At 44.6% G+C, this 12,061-nt stretch overlaps 1 protein-coding gene across 11 annotated transcripts in view; it reads left to right on the top strand.

Moving 5' to 3' along the window:
• Window positions 1–10,645, top strand: part of kiaa1217 (KIAA1217 ortholog) — a 110,436-nt gene extending 99,791 nt beyond the window's left edge. For 7 of the 11 annotated variants that reach the window (XM_076970235.1, XM_076970232.1, XM_076970234.1 and 4 more), the window contains 9 exons: window positions 1–351; window positions 2,052–2,268; window positions 2,563–2,897; window positions 3,413–3,562; window positions 3,870–3,974; window positions 5,179–5,253; window positions 5,584–7,203; window positions 7,766–7,903; window positions 8,953–10,645. The exon at window positions 1–351 is cut by the window's left edge and continues 121 nt beyond it. In XM_076970235.1, coding sequence (XP_076826350.1) covers window positions 1–351; window positions 2,052–2,268; window positions 2,563–2,897; window positions 3,413–3,562; window positions 3,870–3,974; window positions 5,179–5,253; window positions 5,584–7,203; window positions 7,766–7,903; window positions 8,953–9,471 — 3,510 coding nt within the window. In that variant the 3' untranslated portion in view covers window positions 9,472–10,645. The remainder of the gene's footprint in view (window positions 352–2,051; window positions 2,269–2,562; window positions 2,898–3,412; window positions 3,563–3,869; window positions 3,975–5,178; window positions 5,254–5,583; window positions 7,204–7,765; window positions 7,904–8,952) is intronic. The other 4 variants (XM_076970240.1, XM_076970241.1, XM_076970239.1 and 1 more) reach the window with 3 other exon arrangements.
• Window positions 10,646–12,061: the final 1,416 nt, after the last annotated feature.

Here is a 12,061-nt window from a genome sequence, read left to right as displayed (position 1 = left end):
CTGGAAACTCAGAGCTCCTCCGTGAGGTCGGAGGTCATCAACTCTAACCCTATGGTGATCCACCACGCCCAGAGCTCCCCGGTGACACTCCGCCAGTCCCAGCAGTCGGCGGTGCCTCCTCTTGCCCCGGGGCCGCCCCAGCAGGCCTGTGAGACCGCCCCCTCCCCCCACAGCCCCGCAGCAGCCGCCCGGGCCGAGCACGGCCCCGCCAAAGGCTGCGGCCGCAAGAGCGCGTTTCCCAGCAACGGAGTCCACGACAACGGAGTCCATGACAACGGAGCCTCGCCGATCTTGTTCATCGAGGAGATCGCCAGCCAAAGCAAGAGTAAAAACAGAGCCACGTCGATAGAGGTGAGTACCAGTGGAAATGCCATACACACACACACACACACATGTATGTATGGCAGATCTGGGGGTGTGGCCAGCGGAGAAGGGACATGATGGGGACAGGATGGGGACACCAGGATCAGGAACTTCTCCCACGCTGGAGACCAGGGCTCACAGGGTGACCGGCAGGACAACCGTGTCCACACAAGACTGGGACGCGTCCTCCTTTCTGTAGGCAGGACATTAGGCAACCCTGGACCAACACACAGACACCACGCCCTGCCAACGCTCCTCACTGTCTACACACACAGGCCCTGAGAAACCCACACTGGTGCTTGAGAACACACCAGTGCCTCACTACAGATCACCAGTGCGTTCACGCCATCTAACCACGTCTTGCACTACAGTGTGCTCCTTGGTGCTTACCCGGTGTCTCGCCACACTCGAAACAAAACGTGATGAACTCCCAAGATGCGGGGTGCAAACGTTGAGTGGACTGAGATCTATTATCCAATATCAGCGTCGTTTAACGAGCCAATATATGACAGACCAGAAGACGTAATGTACAAAACACGGAACAAAGGCGAGTGATTACATGAGAACACCATCGTAACAATAACCAGCACTGAACTGAGGGAAATATATACACATGAAAATGAGAATCTAAAGAGGAACAGGTGAGCTCCGTAACGAGGGGCATAACTCTTGATAACAAAAACAAGAAACACATGCAGCAAAAATCAGGAAGTGAACCACAAATACAAACACAACACAGGGTAGCCATGGATACAGGTGCGCTAGGGAGGGGCCACCATGAGACACAAAGGAATGGTCTTAAGTTAGCCTTCCTAAATCACGCACCGTAAAAGCGCTGTGAGTGAGCTCATAAAGTCCGTGGCTAATTAAATACTGAACCAAACCAGCAAGTACTCATCAATGTCTGCACTGAATATCAGTAACGATCTGCATATGTGAGAAGCTGATTAGCTTGAACCATCAGTGATGCTATATTTGTATATATCTGTGTCAGCCCGGATATGTAAAGGAAAACAGTAAATGTTTTTGAAGATTTTGACGCTTTCAATGCTTTGCAACACAACAATATCCTTTATAAACACCAAAGATCATTTGAAAATCCCCCAAAGGTCTGCAGTATATACAATAGGAGGACTTTTCATTGTAATGGCAATGCAGCTGCTAGATTTTGAAATATTATACATAGTGTAAGAAAAAATTAATAAAACTAGCCTATAATCATGTTAAAAAGTCTTTGAATTCTGTGGTTTTGTGTATCAGCACCTAAATCATTTTGTTCCGAAGATCTTAAAATGAGATAAATACAATCTCAGATGAACAACACACACCAGATTCCACCGTCATTATTTAACAAAATTGGCTTTTGGCTGGACCACCGGGCACCTCCATTCTTGTCTTTTTCATCCATGTTCATGCCGATGTGATGGCACTGTGAGTTATGGCCACTCACAGTGTTATCTCCACTCTGGTCACATTCATCCAAAGGACATTTTTCCAGACATTTTGTGGTTTGTTCAGATAAGAATTGCCAAATTTAAGTCAAAGTCAAATCCAGTGTCATATTATTTATTACCAAGTAAGGCAAAATTTTGAGTCTTGTCTTTTGACGGTCTACTTCAGGAACCTCTCAGTTCCTTCTCCTTTTCAGTTTCATTTCTCACCTTCAGTCTCCATATGTCTCTCTACAGGCTGCTGAGAAAGAGTGGGAGGAAAAGAGACACAACATGACTCATTATGACGGCCCCAAATTTGAGAGGATGCTCCAGGAGGCAGAAGCCAACATGCTCAGGGAAATACCCAGCCTAGAGGTGCCAAGCAAGGGAGACAACCTACCGAGTCCCACTGCAGTGCCCCCTACTGCCCTGGAGGATATGGTGGAGAAACCTGGGCCAGTTCCAGCACAAGGTCTCCTTTCTCTTAATAATAAATTGTAAATGAACAAAATGGTGGCTTTCATGGCTACTGCTTTGCCTTTAAACCTTAAAAAGCATTGCTGGTTTTAAATTAATGCTGCTGTGGCCGTAGACATGCACATGGTTAGCATATCCAACTCCATGCACACACATTGCATGCTGGGAACAGAGGGACCTTTCATTCAGAGCAACATGTAGTGGTGCATCTATCAGGCGTAAAGCCGAGACAAAGGCGCATTATTACTATTAATTGTAACAGCGCGTGGTTGTACTAATTGTGTTCCAGAAATCAACCAGCCCCAGTCTCCCAGTTCTGAGAAGCCCCCCAAGTCGGGCCCAGAAAAGGCCTCCAAATCACAGCTGGAGAAGCTAGCTAAAGCAGTCGCCCTGGAGAGACCCGCCAAGCCAAACCTGACCGCCAAACCCAGCCTCGAGAAAGGCGCCAAGCCTCAGGACAAGGCGGCCAAGCTGGGTCAGGGCCCAGAGAAGGACAGCAACAAGTCTCCCCCTCCCCCTCCCCCTCGCAGGAACTACCCCACCACCCCCACCTCCACGGGCCCGAGCACCACCCGCTCAGCAGACACCGCCTACACCTGCAGGAAGGAAGCAGGCTCTTTGCAGGTACAGTGTTTGGGTTGCAGTTTAGCAAGAACGCACGTTGCATGTGTGCAGTCAAAAACAGAAACGCCTTTGCAGCCGCAGTGAACCATGACACACCTGAGCGATGTTTGGTGACTGTCCATCAGCTACATGTCTGCATGCTCACAAAGTGTTAGCGGTACCGCTCTATCTCTTAAATCTTTTGCACTTTGGAGATAAGCACAAAGTCGGACTGACTGTGACCAAGATTCAGTCCAGTTCAGTTCCCTCTGAACTAAGAAATGTGTTTTGTGGCCATGCATATTAAATACAGCACCTACAAAACGGTAACATCCATGACATCACAATAATAAAGATGCATTTTATTTATGACGCACTTCACATTTAAACAGATCTCAAAGTGCTACAGAGAAATATCTGTCTTGCATTCTCTGCCTAGCTGCTTGAAAACGAACGCGTCGTTTAAGGGAGTTTGAACAGCAGCCCATAGACTGGGTGACTGATATAGAGATGGTGCTGGTGTGGGTGTCTTGCAGGAGGTTGAAGGAGATCCCAGTTCTGCTCCCAAGCCCAAAGTCAAGAGTCCTTCAGAGGGGACGCCTGGCTTGTGTAGCCCTCCGCCTCTGCCTGCGTCCGCCATAGCCGAGGAGGAAGATGAGGGAGACAATATCATGGCAGAGCTACAGGTGAGCATGTGGACACACACACACACAAACACACACACACATACACACACACACACTGGTTGGTGTGCTTGTGGGATGTCTGCGTTGTGGTTTCCTGGTGGCTGTAGGGCTTAATTTATCTATGGCAGCAGAGGTGAAAATTACATCTGTTACTTCGTACAAAGTGCCAAATATATTCTTTATTCTGAAAACATGAATACTATGCAGAGGACCCCATATAGATAGTGGTCGTATGTTTCTCCTGTAAAACAGTGAACTCCATCCTGGGAACAGGGTCTGCTTAACCCCCTACACATCTCCCCCTCAGGTTTTCCAGAAGTGCTCTGTTAAGGATGTAGGGCTCAAAGGTTTGATAGAGCCACAGATCAAAGAGCTAAGACCCGGGGCCTTACTGCCCCTCAAAGATAAGAAGGTAACAGACATGACCTCTTTTAGCTCTCCCTCTAGCTGCCTGTTCCTGTCAACCGCTTGTCCCTGACGGCTGCCCTTATATAACGCCTGTTTGCCTTTTTCACACACTGCTTGCAGAACTATAATGTGCTTATGAAATGGAAATCTGTACAAACGTTCTCACTGATTTTCTTTTACAAAGCTGTTTTTCTGTTCTTTTATTTCTACTGAACTCAAGGCTCATGCTGTTAGTTTGTAGTAAAACATTTCCAGATGTGCCTCTTTGTGAATAAACGATCATATCTGCTTTATCCTTGCGAATTTGATCAGCTTGTGTATTTCTCCATTCAATAAACTAACAGCTGCTGCGGTATTGTAACGTAGTCGTGTGGTGTTGCGTGTTTCTTTTGCGTGTTAGGTTTTAGACAACCTTTGGACGCATATTACCACTTACAAATACAAATTTGCTGGAAAAAAAAAAAGAACTGAAAACAGTGATGTGAAAATTACACATCCATCATTAGATTTGACCCTTGGAACCAGTGCTGTGCGTGTCTGCATTCCGGTTCATTCTAGTACATTCTGGTAAAATCGGTCCAGTGTCATTAGACATGCCTACGTTCAGGATGCAGACATCTACTGCAGAACGCAGCTTCTGTTGCTTCTTGTGGGTTAAGGGTGGATGGCAGCACATACGAGAGTTCAGTTACTCTTTCTTTCACACCCTGCTGCATGCTCTGCTCTAAACTTCCTAACTGGGTTTCACGCCTTCCTCCCCTCCGCATTCTCACACATCTTTGATGTTTTATCTAATGTGGCATAAACTGGAAAAAAACAAGAAAGTTAATCTACTAGCACTTCACCCCCAGCCACTTGTTTTTTATTATTTTTTACAATTTTTAAATTATATTATGCTACAGGTGTTATGATATTTTTTTTTACATTTTTTAAACCTGAAAATCTATAACTTTATTGTAGGTTTAGCAAACATCTCGAAGTATAATCCAAAGCTTTAACATGATGTCCTGTGCCACAGTTCATTAGATAAATTCAATATTAATTTTTACTAGCTGCTTTACATTAATGTCAGTGACCTGGAATTTCACTCTGCATATTTATATAGATTTTTGTGGTAGAGTGAATAAGGGCTGCAGTGGTAGAGAGTTGGGTAGAGTGGTAGGGTATCTGTGAACAGTCATGTTATTCCTCACAAACTGTCCTAGCAGAATACAGACATCAAAGAAGACAAAGTTCTGGTCACGGATGAAAATGGCAACAACACCGTGCGCCAGAGTCCAGGAGTAAGCAGCTCTGTTCAGTACTTCTGTCTGTCTTCAGTATGTTCAGTACTTCTGACTCTTCATGTACCTTGATGAAAACCGGTATCTCAAAATGTGTTGCTGGTTTTCACAATCTTTTTTCTTTATATGATTGTCTGGTTTTAATGTTTAGTAAAGTAGGCATTAATTCAATTGTTAATTAGTATCATTGGCCAGATATGTCAGGTAAATACACTTTAGAACATGCAATTTAGTGTCACTCTTTAAACTATAGAAAGCACTTACATGTATTACATAAGGCTCTTTGTATTTTACTAACACTCTCTTTCATTCCCTCTTGAACTTTTAAAGGTCATCTACTATGTCACAGCTCAGATCTCCAAGGAGACACCAGAGGCTACAAATGACCATAGATCTCCATCACAGTCATCCTCATCACAGGTTTCACATGTCAGTGCTTCTGAAAAAAAACCCAAAAAGCCACAGGTATCCTCAGACGGATCCTCTAGTAGCTCAAAGAACAGAGGCCCGGACAACATTCGTGGCCTTCCTAGTGCTCTGCCCTTTAAACAACTCACTCGATCAAGTTCGCTAAAGTCAAAAGTCCAGTCTCCAACAGAAGAAGGGCCAGGTAGCCCAACACAGGGGAAGGTTCATGTGGTCAAGGCTCCACAGGTACAAATGAGTGTAGAGGAGAAGGTGGAATCTCCGACAGCAGTTTGCACACCAGTTTCACTCAGGGGCCCAGACTTGATACCTAGCGCAAGCTCTGGTGAGTTGGGCTCGGCAAGTCAGGAGCTTGTGTTTGGTTCATCCAAAGCTAGAGAGAGAAGGTATGAAGAATTAGACAATGATAGGGAGGCCTTCCTCAGTCCTGACTTGCCGGGAGGAGAGCCTCCTCCTCCGCCTGATAATATTGCCTTCATGATCACCAACACCAAAGTGCAGGCGTTGTCCACTGGGGAGTACCAGGAGCTTGTCAATGCCAAGAGAGGTAATGTGCAAACTGTGACCGTTGGCAGCAAACCACAAAGCAAACATGGAAGCATCAAAGTTTCCAGAAGTGCCTCCAGCAGCGATGGACCCGATGATGCTGAAAACGGTGGTTTCAATAAAAAGCCCGTCATTATAATTTTCGATGAACCGATGGACATCCGCTCGGCCTACAAACGACTCTCCACCGTCTTTGAGTGTGAGGAGGAACTGGAAAGGATGCTGGCAGAAGAAAGGATAGAAGAGGAAGATGAGGAGGAGGAGGAGGAGGAAGACAGAAGTGGAGGGGTACAGGTAAAACAAAACAGAGATTCTGGGAAGGCACTGAGTCAAATGAGCCCTTCTTGGGGCACTGCAGAGAAGTGTAATGTGTCTTCGCCCTCAGCATTATCAGCTGGAATTCTAAATGAGTCTGCTACTGATGCCAAGCAGGATGCTAGGAAGAAGTTCAAGTTTAAATTCCCTAAGAAGCAGTTGGCAGCATTGACGCAAGCTCTTCGCACTGGTACCAAGACGGGCAAAAAGACCTTACAGGTGGTCGTCTACGAAGATGAGGAGGAGGCAGATGGCACTATTAGACAACAAAAGGAGGCCAAAAGGTTTGAGATTGCTCGCTCCAAGGAGGAATCCACAAAATCAGAACCAACCTTTCAGGAAACTCATGGACGGACGGAGGACATCCGAAAGAGCACCTACAAGACTCTTGACAGCCTTGAACAGACCATCAAGCAGCTGGAGACTACCATCAGTGAAATGGGACCAAGGTCTCCTGAGGACCTGCAACCTACTGAGTACTCTAAACATCACAACAGCTCAGGTGCGGAGACTTCAGACAAAGGGCTTCCACAGAAGACGTTTGTCTCCAAACCCTCCAGTAAGAGTTCTGGACTCCGGAAGAAGCCCAAACCCCAGATCCTTCCTCGGCCTTCCACGATCCCCAACACAGGCGTGACCGTCGCCCCAGCGTCTGCCCAGCAGGTCTCTCTCTAGCTCTGACCGCCTCGCTCACGAAGACTGCGGGTCTCTCCCGCTCCTCTTCCTCACGGCTACCTCGGCCTAACCAGTGACTTCCACAGATCCATAACCACCTCTTCTGGTTCAGGGGACTTGACTGTGGGATCTGGGCTTTTAACCCTGTGTGTATATACGGTGTCTGTATATGTTTGACTTGGTGTTTCACAGGTGGTATTAGCAGATCCTACACCTCTACTTTCACGTGTTCACTGCATCTCTAACCTGGGGTTCAGGCAGCCGAAGAGAGTACTCACAGTCTTAGAATCACACTCCTTTTTTTTCTGGTTCTTTTAAAATGGGTTTTAAGGTACAAGCACAAAAGATTCTCCTGTTGGTGTTAAGGACTGTTGTGCATGCGTCTTCATTGCTCCTTTCCGATATTTACAGATTTCAATTTGATGAACTCCCACAAATGTTTTTTGTACAGACTTTGTCTCCTTCACAGAAGTACTCCCAAGATGGCACTTTTTGTGTTCCTTTCTTTTTATTCCTTTTTTCTCCTGTGTGGTTTGAATCCCTCTTTCAGAACGCCAGCGTGTCCTCACCCACTAGTCGGATGCCGGTGCCCGTGTGTGCCAAGGCCAGGCAGCCTCCGGGCACCTCAGACAGAGAGAGGGCATCAAAACAGCAAAAGCTACAGGACTCTCAGAGGCAGTTCCGCCAGGTAGTCTTATCATAGGAGCACTGGACAGCCAGGACACACACACTTAGGGGCATTTACACCCTTTACATTACAATGAGAATATGATAGTTGTGAGCTAAAATAGGGCTTGAGACCTGAAGAGAATGGAACTAACCAAAATCATTTTTCATACGCTGTCCTTTGTGTGAATGGCTCAGTGCCGAGGGCCATCTTGGATCTATGGCTGTACTCTGACCGCTGTGACTGAAGGCATGTGACTATCTCGTAACCATGGAAATGCTTCTGCTTGCTCATTGGCTTTGGGGCTGTGTAGGTGACGAGGATAAACAAGACCAAACTGAAACACAATCTGTATCATCTACTAAGTTTTTTTTCTCTCTCTCGGTTAACACCTGTCCTGCTACCACATAGCCTTGCTTGGGCTAAATGCTGCTTACACTACTAACTTAAACCATATCACACATCTGACAAGTTTCACTTCCACTTTCTCACTTTTAACCCAACATTTATTTCTATCAAACTACATAACAATATAACACCTTCCTCGCTAGCCAAGATGCTCGTCTACTAAACCCAATCTTGGACACTTTCCCCAGTTTGCCTCTAAGGGGATGAGTCCCCTCCCCCAACAAACTGGACCAACCCCCTACTAAATTTGCACCGCCCTCTGGAAACCTTTACCCAATGCACCTTCTCCACACCTCCTGGAGCGTCCTCTGGTCTTGCATTCTGGTTGGTTGTCCTTACACTGTGCAATGCTCACTTTAAAATACGACTTAAAACCCGAATGATTTTACTTTTCCCTACCTCCTCCTCTCCGCTTTCACTTACAATCCTGAACAAAACTCTGAAAATATACTTGACTTATGTGCGTGTGTCTGTGTGTGTGTGTGTGTGTGTGTGTGTGTGTGTATCTTAGTCAGTAATTGATGTATTTTCTGCCTTCAATCTCCGATAATTAACTGTAGATGGTACTAGTGTAATTTTAATGTGTTTACACATTCTTCACATCTTCACAATGAGTTCCCCTATGGCTGACAATCAGTGTGTTTTGGCATCTTTGTTTACAGGCTAACGGAAGTGCTAAGAGATCTGGAGGAGATCACAAATCCACTTCCCCTACCATGCCTGCCTCTAAAATCCCTGCTTTTTCCTCCAGTACAGGAAAAGGTGCTCCCCAGTCTGATTCCACTAACCCTGTTAACTCCTCGATTGCCCCCTCTTCCTCTTCCTCTTCCTCCGTGTCAACCAACAAGCCTTCCGTTCCCACCCATCGCTCGATCCCCGCCCCCTCCTCCCACATCCCCGCCCCCTCCTCCCATATCCCCTCCCTCTCTAATGGCTCTCTGAAGCTTGCACCAGCTGCTCACAGTGCTAAAAGCCTGTCTTTATCCGCACAGACCCAAAATGGCAGGTCTCCTTCCTCTTCTTCTACCCACTCTCCTTTGTCCCCCACCATGTTGGCTCAGGGTGTGAAGAGTATCCGAACCATACACACACCCAGCTTCGTCAGTTACAATCGGCCACACAACGGGAGTGCTGGGAAATCAGCCATCCCCATGGCAACTGCCTCCAAGGACACTTCGTAGAACGCTCAGCCACTATCACGCAATCACGTCGTAACGAGGCGGCCTCACTGTTCATTTTCTCAAGTTCTTGGGGTTTTTTTAATACACAATTTAATGCCCTTATGATTATGTTGCTGTTGGCTTGCATACAGTGTTCTGACTGCACTTTCTAGGGAGTTGGGGGTGGGGCTGGGTGGGTGGGGGAGCTCAGTTTAACGTTTGAGTATGACATTGCTTGTTTATTCGTTAGTTTTTTCATATCAAATGCCATCACCCTGTGCTAACTTAAATTTAACTAAATGCATGCTAACAAAAACATTGGAATACAGTTGTGGAAGAAATCAAGAGAGATTTCATTTAACTGTACAGTGTCATCTTGGATTATTCCATTTCTAATATCTGATTTTATTACATATATATTTTTGTTATTAAGACATTAAAAGAGTTATAACTCACAAAGTGTAAAATAATGAGCACTTTGCTCTAAAATGACTCTGGATGGTTATATTTAGATCTTTTTTTTTTACTCGAGAAATATTGGTTGCAGCAGCTGTTTGTGTTTTAACTGTAACGATACTGTAGACAAGTGGTAGCAAATTAACATTTTTACACTGAAACTTTCTGTTCAGTTTCACTGCCAGTTTCTTTTAATTTTATTTTATTATGAAGTAACAGCTGTGCGGAGTGATGCAGTCTCCTCACCAACCTTAAGCCTACTTGCCAAAACCTGTTTACCATCATTATTATTCAAAACAATCCTGTATACTGTGTTAAGAAACTCTAGATGTACATTTACAATGGGCTGTCCCTAACTAAATCTACCTGTCTACAACACTCTAGCTTTACTGGATGACTGTGGTTTTTAAGTTAATAAACATCGATGTCTAAATGTATGGTTGAATGATAGTGATTGATAAGTGTTCTCAATTACTCCTGTATATACTGTAACTGCTCTTATGAGATTTAGTCTAGTTTTGTTAACATGTTGTACCAAACTGTATTTCTATGCATGCCTTTCTGAAATTGTAGAAAAAATGATGCAAGAAAGAGACGGTGTAAAACTATGCTTGCTCAGATAGATTTTGTAAATAGAACGGTTTCCTCTGGTTGTATAAAGCTTTAAAAAAAACAGAACAGCCCAAAATGAGCTGAAGGCAAAACTGTAGGCATAAAAATAATAAATTTCTGCATGTCATCTGTATTGTGTCCTTTTTCAGCCGACATTAAAATGCAGGGTTGCCAACTTTTCAAAATCACTTGGAGTGAGATTTGTTTGGGGTGGGGTGTGTCAAATGGACACATTAATTATTATATGTTTATTTGCGCCGGGGGGGGGGGGTGTCAAATGGACATAATAATTATTATATGTTTATATGTTTTCTCTCTGCTGCGCCTAAAGCGATCGATCACCAGTGGTTGGCGTCAGAGCGAACTAGTAACTCATTGAATCATAGATTATCATAGAAATTAGATTTTTTTCAGCGTGAGAAATCTAATGTATGGCGTGTGAAGACAGTCAAATGCGTGTCTCACGCTCATTGCGTGAGAGTTGGCAACCCTGAAAATGCAGTGTAAAATAGAACTATGTTGTCAAACAACTGCAGAGCTATTTCAGTTGTCATATGCGCAGACAGCCATTTGCCCGCCCAAACTACAGAAAATCCAACAAGAAGACACTAGGTGTGTTTCTAATTTCTTAGTCTGATTTTATTAAATCATCTTCACGTATTTAAAAACATCCCGCGGATGTCAGATTCACTCTCGGTAAAGAAGCGGATGTGATTAAAATAGCTAAAGGCGGTGTGCTGTTTTTTACCGAGCCCCAACAAACAAAGTGGCAAGCTACGCGGTCCAGGTTCAGAAATTAAAAGTCCTCACCAGAATTTTACTCCGGCTTCCTGGATTGTGTTTATTTCACTCATTTTACCTGGATTGCACTAATTAGACAATCTAGCAAGCTTGAGTAAAATCCTGGTGAGGACTTTTACTTTATGAACCTGGAACGCTAACCTGCTGCCCGAATTATCACCAGAACCCCTCCACACACCACATCACTCCTGTTTTACAACAGCTACACTGGTTACCCATCAAGTTCCGCTCAGATTACACAATTCTTCTGCTTACATTTAAGGTGATCCACAATCTTTCTCCTTCATATCTGTCAGATCTACTTCGTCACCACTCCCTCCCGTACTCTCAGATCCTCTTCTTCCATACAGTTACCTGTACCCTCTGTTCATCTAGTCACTATGGGGAGCAGAGCTCTGGAACTCTGGAACTCACTACCACCTGCGCTCCGGAATACAGACTCACTCACAATTTAAATCCAGACTCAAAACTCATCTGTTTAAAATTGCATTTTCTTTATAAAACTTCCTCTGTCTTGATTGGAATATTTTATTTTATTTAGTTTTATCTTTAATGTTTATTTCCTGTGTCTAATTTCATGACTGTCTTTTATTGTACGGTGTCCTTGGGTGCTAGAAAGGCGCCATTAAATAAAATGCATTATTATTATTATTATTATTATTACCTCTGGCTATATGACTACATATATGTATGTAGTATTTTGTGCCTACTTAGGAAGGCCGATATTGAGAATGAAAGACGA

The sequence above is a fragment of the Brachyhypopomus gauderio genome, chromosome 13, assembly GCF_052324685.1.
Source record: "Brachyhypopomus gauderio isolate BG-103 chromosome 13, BGAUD_0.2, whole genome shotgun sequence".
NCBI classification, from domain to species: Eukaryota; Metazoa; Chordata; class Actinopteri; order Gymnotiformes; family Hypopomidae; genus Brachyhypopomus; species Brachyhypopomus gauderio.
This window is presented reverse-complemented; position numbering and strand designations above follow the sequence as displayed.